Here is a 27,462-nt window from a genome sequence, read left to right as displayed (position 1 = left end):
AAGCTTGTACAGGGAGGAACAGTTGATCTAGAAAAGAAGATTTTCTGTCTGTTCAGATCTATAGTGAAGCCTGAAATGAATGTTCACTCTGAACTAAATCTGCGTATACCCATAGCTTGCTTACTGTATGAACTGATTTCCGTTTGACAGGATGCATCAAGAAACAGTATGGGAAGAAGTTTGCCATGAAGGGACACTAACTTAACATGAAGTGCGGTGTCCATTCTTTCCTAACATCCTTTTCTCTGATGTAATGGAATTAGATATGAATTTCATAAACCATGGAAATCTTCTGGCTCAATGGAGATCTTCTGGTTCAATCACAGATTTTTCCTGGAAACATGCATCAGATAATTGGGGGTGGGGAGTGTTTGTATGCACAATGTGGCCAAGAATTCCAGGGGCTTCTTGGCTTCTGGAGCTTCCAGTCTCCTGGGAGCAACAGAACAGTGTCACATAGACCACAGACAACTTTGGAAATGGCATCATTTACCATTTACCCTTTTCTGCTTACATCTGTATTTCTTCCTGGATTGTTATAAAAGCTTGCTCCTGAGATGCTTTATCCTTACTTGGATATGAAGCAGAAGAGCATCAGTTATCTGCAGCTAATCCCTTGAATAGCTTAGACAAATTCCACTGGCAGTTCCTGCTCTTTGGATCAGTGGTAACATCACTGAAAGTATTTCTGTGTAGGCAGTGAAAAGCAGTAACTGGCTGTGGGCAAACTAATCTTATGGGAAATGTTACCAGTGGATGACTTGCTTGAGGTGAGGAAGGGCTTCAGGATCCAGTCCTTCCTACAGTCAACGAGGCTTGCAGCTTGGATCCTTCTGTACATACAGATACACTTGCTAACAAGCTGGCAAAGCAAATTTGTAGTTACTATGGACAGGGCTTGACAATCAGTGAACTATTTACATTAAGTCTGATCTGACACTAATATTAGACTGAAATGGTAACCAAGTGTGCTCCCTAAGAGGAGATGGTACAATTGAGACAAGGAAGGTGTGCAAGCAGAACTCTGGCTTCTGCATACTGCTTAGCAGGGTCTGAGAGCACCCTGCACAGCACTCAAAAATGGTCTGTGAGCTCTTTTTGCACCTCCATGAGATACTTTCTAGTACAATACTCCGGCTGTTCTTGTTGCTGCTTTCCTTAACTCTCTCACTATTGCTTATTTTAGTATCAGAACATCTGGCAAAGATCATTTTTTAAAAATCCTACAGACTCTTGGCTTGCTGACTTAGAAACTATTTTTAAACTGCAACATTCAGAGTCACCTAGTGTCATTTACTGAAAAAGATGGGCTTTTAACATCAAGCAGAAATGCTGGGCACTCAGCCTGGCTTGGTTTTTACAGTTTGTCTGTTTTATTAACCACCCTTGTAAAAACAAGCAAGTGCTAAACAATTGGAAATTAATCAGGAGGTTTAATGCCTTAAGAAACTTAACCATACTGGGAACTGTTTTGCAGATAGTCTCTCTAGTCTGTTGTAAGTGAATAGATGATAGATAATGGATTTCAATCCAGAGAGGAGTTTATGAAACATGTTTTCTGAATCAACATGGAGCAAAAGCTTGTACAGACCAAGAATATGCAATTTGTTTTGGAGCCCTATTCGCTAGACAAGAAACTGAATCCTGCTATAAGTCAGCAGCCACTGTTTGCAGTGGCATCTCTCCTGCCTAATCACTTGTACTCCCATTGCCATCTCTCCTGCACAGTCACTTGTATTCTCAGTCAACTTTAACACTTACTGAACAAAACTGGAGGAATTAGCTTAGTTGCATCAGCTACTTCAAAGTTCTCTAGGCTGTATCCCAGTGCAGGAAGCTGTCTGTGGACACCAGCTAAACAGCCAGCACACACTGTGCTTCCGTACAGAAATCATCAAGTCACCCCAAATTGCAGCATAACATCACACGAGGGCATATTACTTGCCTTGACATTTAAAACTGGCATCAGAATTGCAGCATAACTTTTCAGAAGCAACACACAAAGAGCAATTATGAAGGTTCTTAATCAAAATGAAACAATTCTTGGAAGAATGCCGACTGTGAGCATTTCTAGTGCCAAAGGCGAGCACAACTAGAGTATAAGAGTACTTCTCGCTATTTTGCTTATTGAAAAATACCTGAAACCTGACTCAGCATAGTCCACACACCGTCCAACACAGTGGGCAGCACTTACATTGACCTCAGATTTGTTTTCAGAGCATTATTTGCTTGCATAGAACTTGCACGTAGCTCTAGGTCTCCCTCATAAAAGTTTATTGTTACTTCTCCACTCTCATGGAGTCAAGGTCTGTTCCCTATAAGCAAAACCATTCTCTAGGGTAACTCACACAAGTGTCAGAAGAGACATTCAGGGCTAATTCTTGCTTATTGAGTCTTTATACTGGTGGTGTTTTACTGCAATGCTAAAGCTGATACAATGGCGATGTCAGGTTCCACTGTGAAGAACAAATCCCAAGAGGCCCCAAAATATGAACTGAAGTAGTTCAGAAAAACAGTAATGAGATCATGTATTCATGTGCAGAGAACTGTATTTCTGCATAAAATCTTGCAGGTGAAGTTGCAGATTACAAAATGAACTGACAAAAATCAGTACATGGATGGTTGGATCAGATGACCTTAGAGGTCTTTTCCAACCATGACAATTCTATGCTTGTGTGTTTTAACCTGTTGCCTACAGAATCAATGCTCTCAAGAAGTGGTAATGAGTACTTTGACCCCTGCTTGTTTGGTGTCTGTGTTCCAGTGGGTTCAGCCAAAGCACTTCCCAGTCCTGGAAAGAAGCTAAATGCTAATGATGTTCCAAGCAGAGGATGAAGAAACCTGCCTCCAGGCAGAAATCCTCTGTACTAGGCTCTTCCCTCTGCTACGCAACAAGCCAACGGAATATGGTTATTATGTATATGAAACAGCTATTCACTATGAAGCACATATTTGGAATAGAGGAATGAATATGTGTTGATAATCTGATCCTTACAAACTCAGAATAGAGACTGAGACATAAGTAAGTGAGGGAAGCATCCTGCAGAAAGGGATTATGCAGCTTGCTGGGAGGGTGACAGTCAAATAGGTTTTGACATACTTACATTAAATAAATCTGGAACAACTCTGTTGATTGGACTAACCTTGATGCCCCATCCAATCCAAACTATTTTTAATATACTCTTTTCAAAAAGATCATCATGTTTATACAGGAAAAGGGTAACACAAATAATATATGTTTGTATTTATGCATTGCATTTCATTCACAAATAGCAGTGCTTTCATGTAGCACAGAGCACTTGTCTATTTTACTGCAGTACCAGCAAAACTAAATGACAGTAGTAGGTTTGCTTTGTACACAGAGATTCAGTTAATGCTCATCTTCTGATCCAGATTCTGGGAATCAGGATTTTCTTATTCTGTCAGGGTGGTTCATTTCCCCAAAGAGGCCTTTAGTGCAGGAGATGTTTCATAGTCATGTCTTGGCCACCTTAGCATGTGTGTGCTTTTCTAGGGCTTCTTGGTAAGAGAGAGCCAAATGGGGGATAAAGAAAGCAGAGAAGGCAGGGGATTTCTTTTATAAGCAGCACAGAGCATTGTGAAAGACAAGTGTCATGGTGACCTGGGATAATGCATGCTTTCTCTTTTTTCCAGACACTTGCCAAACTTCCCTTGCTATCTGTGCATACTCTTGCCAAAGAAAAGCACGATACCTATCAGCACTACTTCTTCCTGATCTGCTGCTAGTGAACCTTCAGGGCTGCACAGCTAAACTGACAGACTGCCATTGCAAAGTGGCTGTATAAGGTCAAAACCAACAGCTGCTGAAAGAGCAAGTGTTCTTACCACTATCATGTCAAGAAGGGTAAAGAACACAAATACTGTAAAGCTATTCTATTACCAGAACTAAATCCTGATCCATCATCTCATGAGAATACAGGAACTTCAGAGAGAAAAAAGCTGCCCACTGTTTCAGTGCAGGGTTACCTATCTCACCTAGCTATTTGGTGGCTGCAGGTTCCTTGGGGGATTATAGCACAGTGTAAGACAGCAAATGGATTTCCTTTCTATAAAAAATTTCCCTACTTAATTTCTTCCCTCTACTACTATTGTTCCCACTCCACATGAATGTGACACCTCAAGGTCTGATCTGAAGTCCATTGAATGAAGTAGATTTGGAACTTGGCCCAAACACCTACTCTGTGTAGTACAGCAGAAAGGCAGTTTCCTCTTTGATCTTCTGTCTCATATTTCTAGCTTGCCTCTTAGCATTTCTAGAGAGGGGATTGTATCACAGTCGACAACCACATCTGTTCTCATAGAAGGCTTCATCAAAAAACTATCAGATCTAATGGAAACCTGTTGATTGACTACAGTAGGCCGTGGATCAGCCTTTTCCCTCAGCAATGCATCACCATCAAAATTATTATAAATCTAAGATTTAAAGAAATGTAGATGATGTGTGAATGTCCCTCTAAAAAACAACAAAAACAGTGCAGTGATATTGTTTTTAAAGCAGTGGCTGAGGCTGACAGTACATTTGGATTGGAAAGTTGTGCACTATCCCAAAACTGCAAACACAAGTTCTAAACAAAATCCATATGTGCCTCTCAGAGATGCAGGTGTCAAAGATATTAAGTCACAAAATGCTTTACATTAAAATAACTTCAAGGACTGTGTTAAGCTCTAAAAACTCCAAGGTAATTCAGAGGTAATGGCAACAGCCAGTCTTTAATACAGCCAGCCAGTAGAGAGTGTGTGAAACTCACTGCTTGAAGGAACTAGTAGCACCTTATCTAGACAGCATAAAATTTCATACAGATTCAAAGAAAAGATGCAGTTTCACTGTAAACCCTCAAAAGGCTGTTGGATGCTTTTAACTTTCTAGGGTTAAAGTCAAGCTCTTCACATTATTTTAATATATTTTCTGCAGCTTAATTTCCTGTGTTTTCTTTTATAGTGGCATAAAGAAACTGCTCAGCAAAACTCTGAAGAAGTTATAAAACACTTTCTAGGTTGCTCCATTTTAATTCCTGGTCTAAAGCTGAACTATTATATGACTCTATCTGTCATTTTCCCAGCCAAGGAAACAAATTGAATTTAGCTTTGCTGGACTTAGAACCCTCTGTGAAGCATCTTTGAAGCTCTTGGAACTTGTCTTGGAAAAATTCTGAGCAGCCCACCCTACCCTATCGTATCTGTCCAAAGAATGGTAGTTCTAGTCTGGTCATCCATGTGTGCAGATGGTTTTTTTTCAGTGCATTTTGGATGCTGGTTTACAGATAGATTTATTCTTTTTTAACTTCTAAGGTTCAAAGACACAGAATGGGAACTAATCATAATCTCAGTCTGGCTGCAATAGCAAACATTCCTTTATGAAGCCAGTAACAAAGGCAAATTACCAATCAAACAAAATTATTTGAGCCCAGGTCAATATGAAAAAATTAAATGCCTCCCAAGAATGCTTATACTGTTGTATTTCCAAATAACATTTATTTCCAAATAAGTTCTTTATTTGAACTATCTGGCAGTAGCCCACTGTTGGGACCCTGCAAAAGCCAGAACATCTCACTATTCTCTGGCACTGTGCAGCATTCTATGTGTCATTCAGATTCCAGATGTGAATATTGTTTCTCTATGTGGAGTAACCATACCTAAGCCCAGGGGAACCAAATGCCAAATGGAGAAATTATTGATTGATTGGCTCCTATTGATTGATAATAGCACTTCTGCAGTTACTACTGTCAGCTCCTGTGCATGTTAGCATAAATATTCTCTGGCCTTCTGCTCTATGGCTAATGAGAGCTTTGGTCACAGATTATTTCTGATTTCATCATCTGAAGAGTGATCTAGGTAGTGAAGGTGGTGGTGGAGCTTCAGGGCCTGCAGGAAGTGTGAAATCATGGATTGAAGGTCTTAAGGGCTTCAGATGCTGAGGTAAAGTAACAAGGGAAGGTGGAGATGAACACTAAAAGGGAGCTGAATATGCAGTGTTTCTTCCATGAACTGAAGCTTGTGTCAGACATGTGACAAGGTGCTGAGAAGCAGGCAGGATGCTGAGAATGTGGCCAGTAGTTCTAAAATTCGAGATGTGCCTGCAGCTCCAAAGAAACAGTTTTGCCTGCTGAATGTTATTCAAGTGCCAGTTGGTGTGAGGAAAACAGCTGTAGTAGGACTCACTGATAAGGTGGTGATGAACTTAAATATCCTACATATGCATCTGTTGCAGAAGAATTAGATGTTATTCTGTGGATAAATAATTCAGACAAGCATGGATAATGATTTCAAATGGTCAAAAATTTCAGGAGTCACACAGTCGACATCTCAGACTTTGGGTGGTCTGCAAGGTGCTTTTTGTTGCCATTGTCTCAAAATACAGCAGATATCCACTTTCAACAACTACAATATTTGTTGCTATCAGATTGAAATTGCATTAAAATTCATTAAAGAATGAAACGTTATCTGCATATCACTTTTCTCATGAGAATCTCCTTGTAGCCTTCTTCCTTAATCCTTTTACTATTGCACAGAGGAAAGGAGGTCACAGGCTCAGAGATTCTTTACACATCTGTGTGACCAGTGGTCTCAAGTTTCTTTACTGGATAATACAGAAAGCAAACTTCCTGGCAGAACAGTTCCTGAAGAAATTCTGCCCAAGGACTTACAGGGACAGGTTAACATAACAGATAAGGGTTTCTGTGTTTGAAACCTGTCAGAGATGAGAACCTTGAAGATCTTCTATGGTAGAGTAGAGTCTGGATTGGACAGCGGAAGGTTCCACAAGTCAAACATGAAGTCTAGATCCATCTCCAAATTCTCAAAAAGCCCTTTGGTATTTGAACCATGCATATTGGTTCAGGCAACATTAGTAGTAGAAGGATGATATGTAAGTTACTCATAAATAGTTTTGATTCTGAGTACTGCTGTAATAGTTTGTGTTTCCAACTAATTTCAGATGATATAGCATTAGTCAACAGACACACATTTCGTATGGGAGACAACAACAGTTTACTAACTGTTTTGACCACTCCTGTAAGATACCTGATTTGGTTTGTCTTTGCAGTTGGTCAACTCTTTATAGATGCCACCTGGCACTTTGTTATTTCAGTATGTAGAAAACAACGAGAAGTATATCAGAAAAGTGGTTTGAATTCGATACAGAAAAATCACAGTACCAAAGGAGCTCAAACACAAATGTGTTACTAATCATGAGCGTTCCTGGAAGCCTGTGTGTTTAGTTGGGGCAGCAAGCTTAAAAAATACTCGAGCCAGACAGTCTGATTCATACCTCAGTGTGCTGCCTTATCTGCTGAGAAATCAGACTAGCAAGTGGAATATAGAAACCCTTTCTAAATCCTGCAGTGTGTATTTTTACTTCAGATGTCAGCATTCTCCATCTTGTATTTACATCTTCCAGAGCGTAATCAATTCTTTAAATCTAAGCCTAGACTCTAAATCTCTGAGTTGCAATTGTTCCATACAGAGGTGATACAGTAAATGTTCATTTGTAAAGGCACTGTCCATAGTAGTGACAGAAGGCAGCTGCAACTGAACACTTTCAGAAGCTGTTCGTGAAGTTTACTTTCATGGCAGAGGGCAGCAGGTGTGAAATCCCCTCTAGCTCCAGAGCCCTTAGAATGGCAGTGAATTATCTCCCTGAGCCTCTAAATCACCTCTCTCCTGATGTGCCAGGAGCAATCCTGACACAGAAGGAAAGAATTCAAGCTCTGTTGCTATGATCAGATGTATGATTTTAAATCCACCTACATGGATAACTCTTCAGCTCAGCTCAGCACTCTGCCTGTGGGTTGTCAGAAGGTATACCTGAGCAGGTGATATCCTTCTGGGCCTCACTAATGTGTTAGAGGAGTCTCAGTGAATGCAAAGCTAGTTGTTTTAGTTCCACAGTGTGATAATAAAAATCTAGTTCAGACAGTAAAAGAAAATACTTTTCAGAGCTGCAGAAGGATGGAAGACACAGGGTCTGGATTTTGGCAGTATTAGTAAGATAAGTTTTGAAAAGATACAAAAAAAAGTTAGCAATGAATCTGTGGTAGAGGCTGGTAGGGTGAACCTCTGGTGAAAAGTAGAAGATGCTTCATAATATATGTCTGACAACTCCTTAAGATTCGTGGTGGCTGGTGCCAGGGAGACAGGATACAAACACTGCATCTCTTTGTGTCAGCAAGTCCAGTGTCACTATGGATGCAGGAGACATGAATTCCAAGGGGAGAGCAGTGCCAACTTTTCTCAAAGGAATCCCTTCAGCAACTCCTCTGCTTAGGTGCTTAAGAAGGTCAGTTTCCAATGAAAGTTGCTGCCTCCTGGCATTACCTCTGCTTGATTAAATAAGGAAGCAGTTATTTGTGCAGTTCCACTCTACAAGGCCAGCAGAAAGCAAGGAGGAAGAGCCCAAAGTGACTGTGACTAGTGCTACTCATTGCTGAAACGCAGCTTGAGGAACTGAGTGGAAACACAGGTGACAGAAAGTAATGAGTATTCAGGAGGGCAATTCAGATGAACTTAGGCACCTTCAGTTATAAACTAACTGGGGAACCAGAGAAGTGAAACTCTTAGGTAGCAAGGGATGCTGCACAAAAGGCATTGTGCGCTGGACACTCAGAAATGGAAAGCTGGCATGGGATGTGCAAGAATGCTTGAAATTCCTATTCAGATCAGGCATGAACATTTATGACTGAAGACAGAGCATCCAAATATGAAATGCGTAATCACTGCAGAAAGCAGAATGCAAACAATCCCTGAAATCACAAGAGATTCCTGGACATCTTTTGCTTAATTCACTGGTGCAGATTTATCTACATTACAGGTTCAATTAGGGAAAAAATAAAGCTTACTTGCACTCCTATTTTGTAGTGAGCTGCTGCCAGCTAGAAGTTTAGCAACCCATCACATGTAGCACATAGACTATAGCCAGATTCTAAGAGTGGAGATAGTAAATCACAATTCAGGAAAAACTCATCCTTACAATTTTCTGGATTTATCAATTTAAACATCTACATTACAAAACTGTAGATGAAGTCTGTGACGAGCAAGAATTTGATTGTAAAGATGTGAGAGTTTGCAGGGCCCCTTACTCTTACAAGGTTATTGAAGAATGTTTTAAAATCTTGATTGGTATCAGGTTTGCAGCCCCACAGACAGAAAAAAAAAAGACAAACAGTTCACTGCCAAAGAGCAATTGAAGCAAAAACAGTCAATCCAGAATCATTTGTGTTTCAATTCTAAATACTGTACAGATATACGTAAAAACCTCAACCAGCAGTTGCTGCCCAAAACACTAATTGCATAGCAAGAGTGGGATTTCTGGTATTTAACTTCAGTTGTCAAAAAAGTAAGCATCTAGCATACTCTAGTTGCCTGTGCTCCCTCCATAATCAGCAGAGGCAACAATCAGACAGGCGTCTCCAGGGAAAAATTCTTCTTCTGGATAACAGGATGAATCACCCTCAGGGGACAGTGTGCTTCCAACAGCTATAAAGACTATCTAGATGATTCCCTTGCCAACTGGAGGTTGAATTAGTTCGAAAAACAGACAAGGTTTTGGGCAAGCCAGTTCTGCTTTTGATCTGCAAACAGAAGCATTGTTCATGTTCCCAGCATCTTACTATTTTACCTAACTGCATTAGTTGGGCAAATAAAAGATATTATCTTACAGCTTTTCTTTCCTATGCATTAGACCATCATCACTAAAATGTCACCATCAGCTAGATGCTGAAATATTTTATCTAGAGTTGGACAGGATGAGGCTCACCCCGGAACACAAGAAGAATGAAAATACTCAAGGAATGTACAATAATTATCTCAACCCAAAATGATAATATTACATCCTAAACAAAACGTGACTGCCAGCTTGCCTGAGTAACAGTCAGCCTGCCCATAGCAAGTGCAAGTGCAACCAGTATCCCAGTAAGTCAGAAAGATGAAGTCTAGCTGCAGCCTAAGTTAATTTAAATCTCTGGGGGACCTCTAAGCTGCTCCTGAGACTTAGCTGCCCTACTCAGCTGCCAATGATAAGAACAGTACAGCAGGAGAAACAGACCAGAGGTCTCAGGCTCTCTGCTGGCGTACATCAGTGACTCAGAAGGTCGCTGTTGAAAGCCCTGTTCTAAGAACTGCTGGGAGACTGGCCTTGTGATCAGAAAGCTATTAAGGTACAGGGACTCTAATTATGATGTATGTCTAACTCTTTCCTCTGTAAAAGTGATCAGGTTGCTTTCCATGACTACACGGAGGCATAAAGGAAGACATACTGCTTGGGATTTAAATGTGAAGGAAACAGAACATGAGGAAATGTCTTAAGGGAAGCAGTTATACGCTGATGAGCAGGAATTAATCATGTTAGTTTAGGAAGCTGCTGCATCTCTTGAATGAATAACTGGCATTTAAAGGCACAGGCAGCTGCAATGTGTGTTAACACCAGCCTTGTGGGCTGACAGCTACTATTACCTCACAGTGCATGCACTCAGCACTCTGGGACAAAGGCAAGAATAAATGACAGGAAGGACAGGAGTCACCTCCCTGACTTTTATACAGTGATGGTGTAGATCTCTGTGTTCAAAGCTGCATTCTGATTATGTTTACAGTCTACGGAAAGATAGCAGCACTTCCAGGGTAGAGCTTATCCACCTGTTCTAGATTTCTGTCATGGCATACATAGAGCACAATAACACTATTTGATAGAGCAAATTCTTAGCTACGAAACACTACCTTTCAATATAGTTACCACCATTAGGTAGGCATGTTCACCAGGGATGAACAAGAGACTGCATACTGTTCTCACTCTAATCTGCACCACCAGAGGTGCCCCGCTGTCACTGTCATCACTGCTGAAAATGCACCACCCACACCTCACTGTGCTCACACCATTTGGCCTCCAGAAACAATCAGCAAGCGTCAGTGAATGGCAATGGGTGACGTTTTCCACATGAAGGACTTCAGTGACAAACTTTTGCTTCATCCTCATTTCCATGTCAGACGCCATTCTGTCAAACTGCCCCTCTGCTGCCATCTGTCACATGGGAGCAAAATGTAATGGGAAATTGGCAGGAAGGTTCAGCCTCTACTGCTGCCCCTGCACCCAGGTTTTGGTCAGAGAACAGCTGTTTTCCTCAGACAATGAAACTCTCTCTGGAGAAAGTCAAATAAAACCCCTTTCTGTGATACTGCATGAATACTTTCTTATAAGAAACGAGGGGTGCCACTAAGAAAGACGTTTAGGGAAAAGCTCCAGTTAAATCTACCAGCCATTAGGCCATGTCGGGAATGCTGTAACAGCCTCATGAAAGGTCCTGCCTAGTTTCTTTCATACAGTGGCTCTTAATAATGAGCTTATAATAAGTGTACAGTCTGGAGGAATTTACTATACAGTATCCAATTGGATTTATGTAGTCATAAACTTCCACAGCACTGCTTCTATGATTTACAACAGTCCCTAATAATGAAGCTATGCCTGAACATGAGATGTGGAACACAAATTTTACCATGCTGGTTGTACAGTGATACTATACAAATGCATGTGCATTAGTGCATGTTGCCACAGCAATTTGTAATTGTTGGTTAAGAGAGAACCACTGCAAATAACCAGGTATTTTAGCCTGGTCTTATGAAAAGCACCAAAAGCACAAACTTAGGAAATCTGTGGGATGGGGTTTTATTGTGAGAGAGCTTAGACATAATGGAAAGAGTGGGGAGCAGATAGTCCCTAGATCTCATCAATGACAATTCTGCTTCCTTCTGCCTCAGCTGTAGAGGACTGGGCTTGGTGGCTCACCCGATTCCTTCCCAAACCTTTCTCCTAACAGAAACCAGCACAGAAAATACTTCAACTTACTGTAGGATAAGCTTCTCATGATCTAAATGGTTATAGAAGGAAAAAAACTTCACAGAAGTTTTCCAGCACAGACATTTCACGTTGCTGTTACTGAGCATGATAAATAGCTATTTCAGAAAGGACTGCATGTCATTAACATAAATTACCTGGACATCGCGGGCAGCACAGCTGTGGTACATGCACAGGGGAAGGACAGTGTAGGCTTGGACATCTTATTCTGCTGCACAGTACATTTCCATTCTGCAGACAGAACATAACACAATACTTTAATGAGATGGGCTACCTTAGCAATCTGTTATCTATTCCGCATTTGGATATTTTAAAAACAAATGCCATTTTACAGCATTCTGGTTTATGTCACACCATGGTAAGCCCAGACTACTTCAGCTGCCTATGGGTTTATGCTGGGGGTCAGAATGTAGCAGAAACGCATACATACCTTAAAATCGGAATTGCCTAAAAATAGATTGCAACTACCTTCATTTCTGTCTTCTTTTGAGCAGATTGCACTTAGGAATTGCATTTCCAAAACTAAGACAAGATAATGAATGGTAGGTCTCTGAGATATCCCCTACTGAGGGTTAGTTCAAGACCACAGGAGACAATAGTGTCTGTAATTTTTCCTGAAAACTGTGGAGAGTCTTTTGTTTTCATTTTATGGGTTCCCCGGTAGACAAAGAACACCAGTTGGTAAGTAGCCATTTTTCTAAGAAATATGAGCAAGTCTTGGGAATACTGCTCATTATTCATGTCATTAACATAATATTTTATTTGACCACATCTAAGTTTGATTTATAATTAAAACACTGGGAATTTTTCTTCTCCAGTGTCTGTAACCAGAAAAGACTATCCATTTCAGATTCCCATTTCCCATCTATAACTCATCCTCCTAATTTAGCTCTGAGTTGCTCTTGTTTATAGCAAGAAGAATCTTTCAGCATGAGCATCGATACTATACTATGACAATGCTACAACTATGCAGGTTGACATGGTGTTGGGAATAAACTCATTTCATTTTCATGTGCCTCGTGGAGCACTGAAACGTTCCCAGTGGAGGTACAGACTTCCTTAGCTTTTGTATATGTAGGCATTTCTAGCCAGTTTTTGCAGGATGAGGGCTACCCTTGGTCCTTGCCCAGCAGATCATCATCTGAGAGCCTGTCCTGTGAAGAAAGGTCAGCTCCGTCTGCTGGTTGGCTCCACACTGCTTTCCTAGTCCTTTGAAATCTCCTAGATGGAATGCTTATTTCCGTGCATGATCAGCTGTGATAAAAATTCTGCAGACCTCCTTTACTGACCTTATGTTTAGACTCACAGGGACATCCAAGGGAGTCCAAGCCCCTGGATTACTCTGGGACTTCAGCTCCTTCACACCTCTGTGAGTCAGGGCCACAAAAGCATTTCTGTGTCAGACACACAAAGTAACAGGGCACGTTAGGTGTGTATTGGCTGGCTGGCTGGCTGAACTGTTGTTCAGAGATGCACCACAGGTCTGTTTCTGGTTCCTGGCTGGTGTTACTCATTCTCTGCGGAGATATATGGATCCTAATGTTTGAGGCCAGAAATGAAATGCTGGTCACTCTGGCTATGCAGACCTCTGTGGATTTTACTGCATTTCTCTGAAGAGTGCAGCAGTAAGTTGTTGCTCCAGACTGTCCATACACATACTTTACCCAACTGATTTCCTGCCTGGGAATCATAGGTGAGTGCCACTCAGGTTTCTTTTATTTGCTGTCTTTGTACACTGTAGTCTCATTTTTTAAATGCTGTAATACTGGGTTTAGGGTCTGTGCTTATGTTATGTCATAAGATGTTTCCTAATGCTTTATGTAGCTTTAATTGAGTCAAAATTACTAACTACTGAGAGTTCTGCGATGATCTGGAGCCTTTACTATAGAGGTCAGCATTCTTATGGCAGTTCTGCTGGCTGGGACAAAACCAGCAGGAATGGCTGGACACTGCAGTTGTCTGGAGTCTTCCTTCCGTGCAGCAAGAGATGTGTCCCAGAGATCCTTCAGCATCCTCACTGCTGAAATTGGGTCTACTAATGTTTTGCACCCTCACAGTACAACAGAGGGCTATACAGAGCAAACAAGCAAGTAGAGTGCAGAACTACTTGGTGAGCTGTATCTACTGATCATTATCTCAAGCACTTTTCCTTTTTACTTCCCTTGTTGCCCTGTACTGTCACTTTGGTTTTCCATGGCCATGTGAGAAGGGAAGAGATAAAGCACACCCCAATTTGTTGGAGCCTGAAAGGGTATGGGTCTGCCTGGATCAGAGCAATGCTGTTCTTTAGAGAAGCCTTCCGTGTACTTCCTCATCTCTCCAGACTAACATCTTCCTAAAAACCACTAAGCAATGACTTCCATCCAGATCTCTAGGGCTTCCAGGGAATTTCATCCCCACCCAAGGTACAGCCTTCCAGCAATTCAGTGTTTTACCACACACTGGCTACAAGGGAGTTTGCAGCTTTGCACGCAGAACAGCAAAAGTGAGTAGGAACTCCTTTTTGCTATAACCAGGGATTTTTATTCATAGTACATTGCTTTTGCTCTTACAGATGCACTCTGCTGCACAGATGTGAGATGCAGCCAAGCTTGCGGGGCTACTGTTTGTGCATCTCTGTGCAAAATTGTAGTAGCAGATCCCCCAGAGCAAATGCTGCACAGGAGCCCAGTATCTTACACTTGCAAGGGAGGAAAATAGCCAAGAAAAATGTATTCTACATTAAATACAGCAGCATCTGGAGTGTCTCATGTGTTACTCATTATGAACTACTCCAAGGGATGTATTCTGCTCCTTCTTCTGTCCCTCCCCAGCACTATGCAACATACTCAGAGGGTCTGTGACAGATGCATCCTAGTGCCAAGCACCAGCTGATGGTAAAACCAAGGGCCCGTGCTTTCATCTCCCAGCCAGTTCTCTCTCTTCCCTGTGCCCCACTCTCATTTTCCATTCTTCTTTATCCTAGAGTTTTACAAATATCATTTCTTCAACACTTTAAGGCAGGAGGTACTTTGACTATAGAAATGCCCTTTGCAAGATGTGGGCACTGTAGACATCAGAACACAATGGTTCAACATGATCTTCTACAGTGATGGGAGTGCAAGGATTAAATGTCATTAATGGCACCCAGTTATTTGTGGTGTATCATTCAGCATTGTCAAAGCCTGTGGCTTGTTAAGAATCTTTTGTGGCTACCCCATACAAGTATTTTTGCCAGCACTGGCCTCTTCTGTTAACATTTTCCATTCACAAGGATGTTTGCCCTTCACTGCCTCTATTTCCCCCAGCATGATTGCTAATCCCTAGCAAAAACAGGCTTGAGTTTTGTCAAATTGTAGATATGACATAGAGGATTCCAGTCAATTCAGCAAAGTAGAAGTTGTAGGATCAGTAACTCAATGGTCCTACCTCTGAGCAGAGACAGTTAACACAGTAAACAAGTCCGTAGGGTTCTAGGTAAGGATGCCATCTTTCTCCTACACGGTACTTCTTGTCTTGAAATACACAGTATGTATCTGAATCTGTAAAACAGTGAACAGTTGAGTTACGAATCAATGATCCCACTCCATAGATAAGAAGAGTATTTACAGGTACAATATTTTCTGTAAACTATCTTTGTGGATAGTACAGAACATTTTGTAAATAATTATTTTTTATTCTCTCCCTGGAGAATGACACTTAGGAGCAGAATGCTCTTAACTTCACACACTGCTGTTTCTTATCTCTCAAAATGAAATAAATGAAACAGCGTCCCATCATTCCCAAACTACAACTCCTGAAATAGCTGAAAATGTGGTTCATACAGGGTGGGTTTGTTGTCGCACCTACTAAGGCATAGGGTCGCATCCCACTTAGGTAACAGAACTGAAGTGCTTGATTGCTCAGGCAGGTTGATAGGCAACAAAACCTTGTCATTACAAAACCATAGCAACTGGCTGCACGCAGAACAATCTGGGGTTGTACAGTAGAGATTTGTAAATAGAGGGACTTACAGGAATATACATGCACTGAACTTACACTGTATGTTCAGAATCTCCATATTTTAAAAACCTGATAAAAAGAAGCTTGTCCTCATATTTCAAAACAAATTGAGCTGCCTTACGCGTGCATCAGCTTCCAAAGCAGTCATTAAATGCTCATCATCTTGTAGGTAGCTTTGCAGATATCCATCTGCCTATCAGCCATTACTGCCCTTCCTCTCCCTGTCACATTACAGTTGCATATTAAAACTCAAATCTCTTAAATAAAAGGATGCAGTTCTCTGTATTTCCACAAGAGAAATCCTTGCTGTTGCTTTACCGATGTTCAAATTCAGTTTAATTCATTGCCCTCTGTATGGATCATACTTCAGCATATCAAACACAATACCTTTCTTCCAAGAGATAACCTAAGCAAGAACATCCTTTACATGTGCTGGGCTAAGAGAAGGTAACAAGAGGTAGGGTAGCAACTGGGAGGTAAGAGGTAGAGTAGCATCTGGGAGGTAAGCTGTTGGAGAAGCATGATAAATGAAAGGCAAGACCCGAGAGTGGCTGTCTGAAGCAGGGGCTGGTCCTTTCTCACCCCACACTTCCCTTGAACAAGGATCCCTGCACACCGGTTTCTCTAAGTTCAGCCCTTTTGCACCGAAATCTGTTTATTTATTTATTTACTTTAATCTACATTCTTGAAAGCAGAAGCTGCTGACATTGAGGCCAAAATGGTAACAACTTCTCAAGGGCAAGCGACGCACTTTGTAAGAAGGCTGAAGCTCATTGGGGCAGATGGGCAGAGCCGCACACAGCGCATGGCACGGCACAGCAGGCCGCGGCTCCTGCACACGCGCTGCTCCCTCCAGTCACGTTTCCTGAGACGTGCTAACATCTCCTACAGATGACAGGCTTTGTAGAAATACTCCTTTGTTTTGTTTGTATACTTTTCAGTGCTTCTCATCAAGTTTCTGACTGTGCTTAGGCTCTTAGTTTTCTCAAAAGATGTATCTAATCCGGTTCATATGAGATTGTTTTTGGAACAGAGCGGAACAGCCCTGGACAAGATTTACACTAACTGAAAACCTCAGCACAATGGCCTTACACAAAGGGACAAAATCCAGATAATCTGTCAGATGTTTACAGAGGTCACTAAAATAGAATTAAGCACTCTCTCGATTCGGGGCATGTGAAATAAAACAGATTCTCCAACCGATGCGTTATGGTCTTTATAAACCTGTATGGCTTTAGGAAAATGTGCCCCAAACATGGCTGTGACCTGATTCGACTAAATGTAGGATTAGGAGGAGGAAGAACAGCACGAAGCTTTGAATGCAGCTCCATGGTTTAGGACATTCTTGCTTAGAAATCTTTTCTGAACCGCATTTGTCAAATGGAAGGAAAATGCCAGGTTTGGGGGAATGCAAAAGCTTTCTAAAAGTCTACTTACGTTTTACTTGTTCTAGTTTAGCTCCATCTATGAGCAGGAGACAGAGCACACCAAAAAAGATCAAATGAAAATCCTCCAATCTCCACTTTCTTCTCATTTTTATCAACAAAAGGGAGAGAAAGAGCCTCCAAGGTAGAGAATGTTTGAGCTGTTGGAAAGAAAAGATGAATTCAAGTCAAATCCAGCACCGCTCCTAGATTCTTCAACATGCTTTCAGCCGGCACCCAGAGATCCTGAGTTGCCCGAAGCAAACAGTCTGTCTGTACCAGAGATCTTCATTTTGGCTTCAAATCATTTCATTTTTGGGAAAGAGACCACACTCCCATTCATGAAAGCTGAAAAGTGGATACCCCATCTCATAGAGTCTTGTTCTATTCCAGAGCAGAATGCTCTGCCTTCATCGTTAGATTCCCCTTGAACAGAGCTGGTATGTTGGCTCTGCAGCGTGGAAATCCATGTGTAGGGAGAAGTGCTGGCCAGCCTGTGGGCAACAAGAGTCCTCCTCATGCAATCTCAAAGGCTCCCCCAACTGTGTGATTCACCCCTCCTCCCATCTCCCAGCTACTATTGTTCTGTGATTGGGTACAGTTAATTTTTCTAGCTTTAACCCTTTCATTGCCTTGAAATGTGAAAGTACACTGCCAACCTCATACTAACAGATCTTAGCTATCAACCCCTTGCACATGGAGCAAAGCTTAGCATGTTCTCTGAGAGGTGCAGAGACAGTATTGTACTTGCTACAAGCTCCATTCTGTTTATCTTTTTTTTTTTTTGGTGGGGCTCTGAAAAGATGAATTATTTTATAATGAAAAAAAAAATATATGGAAAAAATAATTAACTACAGTACCATTTATTTTTGATAGCCAACTTAAGATTCTAAATTAAGGAACCTGTAGATACGTTACTGCTCATCAGAGCTCATTGTATGGAGGACACTTGTCCATAATTTACAGTGCTGAAAGATTTGGGTTTGATTTCAAGAGACTTGGTAGTGGTTTCACAGTTTTATAAAAGACTGAAAAAAAAGATCCACCACTGGAAAAACAAACAATGTGCTCTGCAAACTGATTTGACCTCTTCAGATTTCATGTAAATAGCAGAACGGCACACGAACGTGCTTTAGTTTGACAGATAACCAAAGCAGAAGTAATAATTCATATATGTTTATTCAGAAGGAAGGGGTGGATGGCATAGAGAAATGGAGTAAGTTTTTATGTGAACTATGGGGAAGTCAGTGAAGTTAACAGCCACTTAAGAAGAAAAGCCTCCTATTAAAACTGCTGGTGTGATCCAGGATACTTCAACAAAGAAAGAGAAGATGACCTGCTCCTATCAGAGCTGTTTAGGGTTTCTCTACACAGTCCCAAAGCACCACCAGAGCGGACATCTTCCTTAACACATGTCACTATTTAGTGAGCTCTGTCTCTATTCAAGGGGCTCATTCAAAATAATGCAAATTGCATCTGAAAACATTCAAAAACATAATGCCTTTTTAAAAGCACACTCCCTATGGCAGTAAGAAAACAAAACTTTCCATTTATTTTGGAAGCCGAGAATAATATTCCAATTTCACAAGAAAGATCTAAGTCATTTTTTCCTTTCAACGTCTTCAAATCACATAGGGCATTTCGAGGCCAAACTGACTTCTAACAACTTGTTTAAAATGAAACCCTCGCAGCTGAGTCCCGGGACATCGTGCACGCGTGGAGCACAACAGCAGCACATCCCTGGGACCGGCAGAAAGGGCAGCGCTCAGTGCTCCGGCCTTCTCGGGGGGTGCGTGAGCAAACCGTGTTTGTAGAGGGAGCACAATCACCCTTTGTGCGGCGCTTTACCTGCCGGCCAGCTGGGCCGCCTCGGTTAGAAGGGGCTCAGAGAGCCGTCCGCTTCAATGCCACATCTTCGGAAGGAAGACTATTATAAAACTCGGGCTGCTTACGCTCAGAAAGGCTGCACGCGGTGAAATGGAGGAGTTAATAACTGTAATGGGATGGGGACTTTTGATGTCTTCCTTAATTCTCTTTAATTTCTGCATTGTTGTTACTCCAAATATAAACACATACTTTTCACTATTAGCACACTCCCTTTATTTCCCCAAAGGGCAACGTCCTAAAAATATTCCTAGATTTAAATAATCACTTAGGATTAACCTGTTAATTATTGCTGTGTTTTGTGCTTAGCAGAAACAAGGAAGGCGATCTCCTCGCTGCACCGAAGCGAGGCTGGGGTTCGGTACCGCTCTGCCCCAGCAGAACCGGCTCCGCGTGCGTTGCGCTGTGCGGGAGCGGGCTCGGCGGAGCGGCGGCTGTCCAGCAATGGGCACGCACCGCCGGGTGCCCGCTCCGCTCCCGCAGCCCCGGCCCCGCAGCCCCTCGGCCGGCCCCGTCGGGGATTTCGGACCGCGGGGCTCCGAGCCGCAGGTCCCGGCCGGCGGGGCTCGGACAGCGCACGGGTCCCGGGGTCGGCGGGGACGCGCTGGGGAGGCTGCGACCGGCAGCTCCCAGAGAGGCAGCGGCGTTCCCGGGAGCGGGACAGCGGGGCGAGCCGGGGCGAGCCGCCATCCGACGGCGGCACCGCGCCTTTTCCCCGAGGAGAGAGCGGCTCACAAACCTGAGGGGCCGGGGGCCGCTCCGAGCCGCGGCGGTGCCGGGGGAACCTCTGCGCTGCGCCGGGGCGAGGGGACTCGGGTCGGGGGCTTCGCTACCGCTCACGTCGCCATGATCTTCTCCAGCCGTTCGCCCGGGCTCTCGTCTCTTCCCTTCGCTCCCGCCGCGGAGATGGGGGCGAGCTGGGGACCGACGGCCGCCGGCAGCCCCCGGACCCGTGGAGTGCGAGGCGAAGAGGCGGCGCTCCGCTGATGCCCCTGGACTCCCTTGGGGCGGGCGCTCCGCGAGGCCCCGGGCCGCCCCGGGACACCTGCCGCCACCGGAGGCCCGAGGATGCTCGGCGGCCGGTCCTGCCGCGCGGCCCCGGCGGCACTGCGGCGGCGGAGGCGGAGTGCGGCCGTGGGCCCGGCGGTCCGCCTCCCGCCCCGGCCCCCTCCTCTCCAGCGCCCCGCTCCCCCCGCCCGGCCCCGGCCCGGGGTGGAGTTTGCTTCGCGCGGGGGGCAGCGCTCGGCGGGGCGAGAGCCGCGCCCGCCCCCGCGGTGCCCCGCTCCCCCCGCTCCGGTCCGTGCGCCCCGCCGCTCTCCTGCGGCCGCTCGCACCCCGGGAAGCGCAGTCCGAAGTGTCTGGCCGACACCCTCTGCTGATCGCCCCCGCGCCGATCCGGTGTGTTAGAAGGTTTTGGGGTCACACGGGAGATTCTGGTGGGACTAAATGAAACCCGTGACTCATGACATTATATGCTCGGTCAAACATTCTTGTTCCGTCTTGTTGTAGCCCCTGTAACTAATAAGAAGAGATCAGCGAACCCTTGACAAATGATCTGAGAAATAGGGTGAGGTATGAAAAGACACCATGTGGAGAAACAAATTACAGCCCATTTCCCCCGGTTTGAGAGCGGAGAGCCGCTGGGAGGTCACAGCTCACACCTCCGGGAGCGGCGCTGCCTTCCCGAGGGCCGAACGCTAAAGCGGAGCTTCCATCTCTCCCCCTTAGCTGGGCGGGGGGGCAGTGGTGTGAGCACAGCGGGTGGCTTTCGGACGGGTTTCTGGTGTCGTTCCGTGAGTTACCAGCGCTGCGCGATAGGGAAAAACAACTTTGTAGCTTTTGAATTACAAGAGAAAGAAAAAGAAGTTGCGTTCTGGAGTTGAGCTTTTTGAAAACACTTGTCTGCACTTAAGTCTGTGCTGCTCTGTCTCTTTTTGCCCGCTACTTATAGGAACAACCCACGTTCATAAGAAATAAAAGGAACGTTTAGAGCTCTTAGACCTGAACGTGGTGACCTCTGCCACAGGCTGGTGGCTTTGGGGGAGACACCACACGACACAGGAATGGGCAAATGGGAAAAAGAAAAGGACGCCGAATCGGAATCAAGGTTGTCATTGGCACTGGAAGGCAAATGATCCGGGCAGTGTGAGCTCTGGTCCTACAGAGGTACAGCCACGCTCAGGGACAGGTATGGGAATGCACACGTCCTTCTGAATTGCAGTAATTTTAGAAGCAGAAAACCACATACAATGTTTAAATCTGCCTAGAAAAGAGACTGCAGATCTTTGTGAGCAGGATATCATCCTCCTTGTCCATCATCCTGTATCACCATCAAGGCTGAAGAGTGTTTTCATAGCATCGGTGTGACCTCAGTATTGCAGCTTTCTGTTAGAACAGAGCTCAGTTTTCTACATGAACATCCCCAAACAGCCCACCTGCCCCAGCACCAACCTGTCACACATCCTTTGGATTCGTGTGCATTGCTTCTCTGTGCCAACACAACGCCCAGTGCATGTGGGTAAAGACAGCAAAAGTTCTTGTAGAACTCTTCATGAATATTCAGCATAGGAGTATTGAGAAATTAAATATTTTCTATAGACTGTGACCTGAATTCTTTTGCAGAGAGGTTCTTTGAAGAGAAATTCCTTATTTGGCCTGAAGTGTGCCTTGAGAGAGTTGTGTTAAGGTGCCAGTGCTTCACTTTGCATGCTGCAAGGTTGCTGCAGGAGTGGTGCTTTCTGACAGTCTGTGGAGATACTGATTCGGGTGTGAGACCTTTGATGAACACAGAAAGAGACCAAGGGGAGCCCTCCTCCCACACTTTGGCAAATCTAGGTTGGAGAGAATTGGCTGATGGAGCCTCTCCTTCGTGTTTGGATTTGGGACTCAGTGGACAACATGGTGGGAACCTTGACACTGGCAGCATGCCCTGCTCCTCCTGCTCACCCAGGGCTGTGCGTGTTTAATTGTGCACAAAGGCTGCTTCTGGATTTAGCCATACAGGGCACAGAGGCAGCAACCCCTGCTGAACCCACACCATTGAGTAATGCTGCACCCGTGCCTGAGCTCTTCTTCTTTTCCCACCTCTGCCCAAGTGCCACTGAGGAGCAGGTACAATTAAACATAGTCCTCTCTGCATCTCAACACATCCTGCTGTGCTTTGCCTCACACTGCAGCTGATGCAGCCCTGAGTTAGGGAATCTTCTCCTATAGGCTGCAGTGCTGTCATGGCTGAGGAACCACCTCTCCCTGTGCTCTTGCTCAGTGCTGTGACTGAAGCTGAGTTCTGCTGCACACATGGGACACAGAGCTCCAGAGAAGCTGGAGATGTGGCTCTTACCCATCATGTTCTCAGGCAGAGATCACTGTTTCAATGTGCTCCGTGCCCTGCTGTCTGAAAAGGAAAAAATGGCTCCCAGCAGCAGGCATTAGAAATTTGAGGGTGCCGTAAACTCTTAAGAGCACGGAAATGTAGCCATGCAAGTCTTGTTTGAGATAACAGACCTTATGCAGCTAATAAGCCGTGACACTGAGGTGAAGTGCATCTCCTTGTGCTGTGCCTCACAGCAGCCGCTCGGTACGCAGTTATCCCACTGTTACTCCTCAGCTCTTGTGAGGGGAAAAAAAAAACAAGATAAAAGATTCCTGCCAATGCTAACATGTTTATACACCATGTAAAACTCTCTTAATTGGATTAGATATGGAGTTTTGAGGGATGGCAAACACGTGACACAACTGCCATTTACCTCCCTGTCTTTTACTTTTTTTTCCCCATTCCTTTCAAGAAAAAAAAAATACTTATGGTCAACTTTTCAAGTTTAAGAAAGTGTGGAAGGAGGTTCTTTAAACTTAACGAATCTCTTCATTTTTGTGTTCTTATAAAATCTGCTATGCCCTTTGGAAAACGTATCTTAAAATGCTCCATATTCTTCCCAGGATTTTATAATAATCTCTAAATTACTTTTTGTGGTTTGGATCAGCCCTGCGACTGTCATACTGGGAATACAATCTGGATGTTCATCAAGCAGTCTTCGCATACGCTATTAAACAAAAAGGGCTTCAGATGTGCATGATTTAGTGATTATGGCATAGGATGGTCATGAGCATTCTCCACCCTCCTGCTCATCCTGTAGCACTGACTTCATCTGTGGTGGGGTTTCAGTCTTCAAACACTGGAAATTAATTATTTAGCAGAGAGACAGATGGATTTGGTAAGCTGGAAATCCTTGGGTATGGCTTGCTAGAAACAACAGCAACGTTATGTAAGAAGTCAAATTGAGGCCCAGTTCTTCCTCACCTTTATGCAAGCTTATTCATCTGAAACTGAAGAGCAGCTCAAAGTCTTTCATTGTTCTACCAAAACAATGCAACTAAATTATATACTCCTAAATCCCACTTCCAAATATGTAAGCGAACAGATGGTCCTAAGAGTTAACAGATACGAAAATGCAGGGGACCAGAATTGTCCATGTTTTATTCTGTCCTAGAGCAGGTAATGCTTTGTGAAGTGAGGTGTTGAGAACACCGCTGGATTTTGCATTGATCTCAGAGTGCTCATCTGCAGCTGTTTCTTATCAATCTAATCTAATCTAATCTAATCCAACCCGGTGTAGATATTTATTTCTATAACCACAGCAGTGTGTACAGCATTAACTCTGATCCCACAAATCTTTCTCATACCTTTAACATCAAAGAAAGTCAGCAGGACCATTGGTAGAAGAACAGGATTTGTGTCTATATAAGCTACATATAAAGCATCCTTCACTGCAGTGTGTCACAACATTCATACTCAGTGGCTTACTGACAGAGAAATAGTAATAAAGATGTATATGGTGATATCACCACAATCTGTACAAGCAATTATCACTCAGCCTTTCACGTGAGCCCAAGGAAGGGGCATAAATGACAGTGAAAATGTGAGGGTTGATCTCAGTGATATTCCCAGCATGCGTTCATGTCTGTCCTCTCTTGAAATTTCCAGTTGGGAAATTCTTGATCAGATACACGTTGCTGTCACTTATGCACTGTAGTAAGCAGTAACAAGTCCTACAGACTGTCTGTACCATGATAAAAATCCACTTGCTGATGCATTTCTCTGCAGCATTTCTCTCCACCAGAGAAGCCCTGTTCAGTCATTTTCCAAGGCATGGCAGAAGGAGTCCAGGCCAACTGGATGAAGCTCCATTCGTGATCCAAAAATACTTTTATAGAACTGTGATTAGCACTGCTAATCTCGCCTTGGTGAGCCAAAGACAATAACAGTGAGGTTACTGAACACCTCGGTTATTATGTAATACTGTTCCTCAGAAACTCGCTGGTGTGAGTGCTTTTGAAACCCATTAGTAAAACTGAATTTGCCAAATGAGCCTTCTCTGGGGGGAACAAAGTCAAATGTGTGCCAGCATGGAGTCGGCGCCTGCTGGAGGCTGAGTAGTCTTCACAAATCCAATGGCTACCAGCAAAACTTGAGGATGCCAAGTCCTTCACATAACTGACCCCAATTGTAAAATGGACCGATGGCTGTGGAGCTGCCATTCCCTTTGATAACAGCACTGAGTGCTTACTGCTAACAGGCCCTGGTGCATTGGGTTGACACCAGCCCATGACAGTGAGCTGTGGGATGGCACTGTTGTCTTCCTACAGCATCCAACAAACCATGAGGGGACTGTGGGACCCAGAGCACGGGGCTGCTCCTCTGTATGAAGCCTTTCTTTCGCAGAGGATGGTGATTCTTCCTCACAAACAAAGTTGCAGAAAGAGGGAAAAAACAGCTGAGCTTCCACAAAAAACCACAATGAGTTTTCAGCAGAGGATGGGTAGAGTGGAAATTTCCACAAGGATTCTGCTGAAATTGGAAATAACTTGTTGAGAACAATTATCTGTAGAAGTTTGAAGTAAGGAAAAGGGGGGATTTCCCTTAATTGTTAAAATAAAATCGGTATAAAACACATGGAGAAAATAAACAAACAGTGAAGACGCTGTTGCTAGTGGGCTGGCTTTGTAAGTATTACTGGAACCTCGCAGAACAAGAGTTTCTTTTATTCTTTTTATCCCAGCTCCCCACTTGCACAGTTCTTGTGTGAACATGCAGCAATTTCCAAGGCTGTGAAATTATCAGACCTGGACCAATGCCAGTACAAACCAATTTATTGGGGTCCAGCAATTAACTAAAACCTAGAAAGCCTGATTAATTGTGGCACTGCTCAGCAGGGAACATTCAGAAAAAAGAAAGAAAAAAATCAGGACTGAACTCTATGCAGTGTCTCTGTTCCATATCCCAATTTACACTATATGTAAAGAAAAGTTTCCTCTCTCTAAGTACACTTATTTTGCATCGTGCACCAAGAATAACTACGGTGCCACTTGAGATAACATGTTCGTAGCTCTCTAGATTATCATTTCGTAATAGCTTTTGCCCACTTATTATTTCCTGGTGTAAGATTCATATCTTATTCTGACCCACACAATAGGGTGTATTATTTTAAAACGTTGTTTTGTTAAGCTTCTCTCTGGAGGGACATGGGGAGCATCCAGCACTGCTCCATTTCTTTATTTTCCCCCAGCTGTTGACGTGTGTGAGAAAAGTGAGGGTTTGGTGGTTGCTTGGAATTGTTTAGGGTACAAAACCCAAGCAAACAGAACAGTTGAGCTAAGAACCGATTTACCAGGCAGAATATGTTGCTGAAATGAAGTCCTATGGACTGAGGGGACAGTCAGGAGCTTTTGCAATTGGGATGTCTAAAAGCTGAATTAGGAATGTCTTACACGCTGTAAGAAGCGGTTACAAGGTGTAATTAAGGTGTTAGCTGATTTCATTATGATAGTGTTAACAAACAGTGTCCACATAAGGTGTTTTACTGCAGGGCTTGTCATAAAACCCTATATATAAACCAGAATTTTAAATTCTCGTTTCTGTTTTCCTCACTGGTACATTAATCACTTTTAGTATAGATTTTATGAGAAGAAAGTAAATATTACGGCTCAGTGTAATGCACTGCTGCAGTGTATTATAATGGATAATACAAAACACTGGGTCTAGCAATTCATCTTAATGCTTCTTACATCAAAATAATTCAAGGACTGGTAATGGAAAAAAGCTGTCTGACGATAAAAAGTAGTAGTAAAAAACCTGTTACTCCTACCCAATGAAAAGGAAAAGAGAAATACATGCAAATGTTTTTAGCTTTTCAACATCATTTTATATCCTAATCTGCATCCAACTGTGACACTGTCACATTCTCAGATTTAAAGAGTGCAATCCACAGACAGGGCTAAATCACATTAGGCAGTGGTGATAATAGAGCCCGTGCATGCATGACATCCAGGCAAGACATCTCGCTGGGTCTGTAGGGTGATTTGGGACATCCAATGAGGTAGGAAGGGCTGTCTCCTCCAATTTCACTGTATTTATTGGGGATTTAATGTATTTTTTTCAAAGATATTTGCAGTGGAAATCGGTTTGTCGGAGGTCATCTAATTGAATCTCCAGCCCTGGCAACCCTTCACAAAGGCTGCCAGAAATGACCGAGTTGCTAATGTTTAACTGTGAATACCCAGCAGGGGTCCTCCGCAGGGCTGAATACAGTCAATTATGTTATTTTTCTAAATATTAGTGACTCAGCTGTCTCTGCTTGTGAAGAGTTGCCAGGGTCACAGATACAATCAGACAGATCCTCCCCCCCCTGCACTTCTAAGAGATGGGGAGAAGCTTTTAAATAGCGTGTTGAATCACCCCTCAGCAGAGGGAAGGGTCCTTGCAGGGCTGTGCCTATCCTGCAGCGGCTCATGCACAATCTGGAGATCATTCCCATCTTTCCAGTGGGCCAGGCAGGGTGATGGGTCATCATTTGGGGGCATTGCCCTCGGTCAGTGAGGAACCCACTGAAGTGGGGAGTGCAGCATAGGTCTGTTCTGAGCAACAGTCACTGACCAGAGGGCTCTTCATTTGAGATGTGATGATGCTCCCACAGCCCATCTCCTTTGCCCTTTACACAGAACTGCAACACAAAATCTCTTTTCAAAGCCTGGCCTTCTCTAGCAACAGCATCCTGTTTCTGTGGTCCCCAGCCCATCTCTTATCTGATCAAAAGTGTTGGTAAAAGGGAAAAACACTTCCAGAGCATTTGAGTGCCAGTGTGTCATTTTGACCCAAGTTTTGGGTGGTGCTTTGAATTTGGTGAAGTTTCCTAATTTACTGCTGCTAAATTTATCCAGCTTCAGGAATATTATAGGTTTGTGGCAAATTCCCAGCTATTCTAAATCTATTGCATATACTCTTCCAGCATGCATCCAAATATAATCTAGTTCTGACAT

The 27,462-nt window shown here is 43.5% G+C and overlaps 1 protein-coding gene across 1 annotated transcript in view; it reads right to left on the bottom strand.

Annotated features, from left to right (window-relative positions):
* The window catches only part of CHRDL1 (chordin like 1), a 35,998-nt gene extending 15,742 nt beyond the window's left edge, over positions 1 to 20,256 (bottom strand). The window contains exons 1-4 of the mRNA XM_015860692.2: positions 19,889 to 20,256; positions 17,279 to 17,426; positions 15,269 to 15,381; positions 11,998 to 12,091 (exon numbers count right to left, since the gene is read on the bottom strand). Of these exons, the coding sequence (XP_015716178.1) occupies positions 11,998 to 12,091; positions 15,269 to 15,381; positions 17,279 to 17,375 (304 nt within the window). The 5' untranslated portion in view covers positions 17,376 to 17,426; positions 19,889 to 20,256. The remainder of the gene's footprint in view (positions 1 to 11,997; positions 12,092 to 15,268; positions 15,382 to 17,278; positions 17,427 to 19,888) is intronic.
* Between the last annotated feature and the right edge of the window lie 7,206 nt (positions 20,257 to 27,462).

Source organism: Coturnix japonica, chromosome 4, assembly GCF_001577835.2.
Source record: "Coturnix japonica isolate 7356 chromosome 4, Coturnix japonica 2.1, whole genome shotgun sequence".
NCBI classification, from domain to species: Eukaryota; Metazoa; Chordata; class Aves; order Galliformes; family Phasianidae; genus Coturnix; species Coturnix japonica.
The sequence above is the reverse complement of the archived record's forward strand: the minus strand, read 5'-3'. Positions and strand labels throughout refer to the sequence as shown.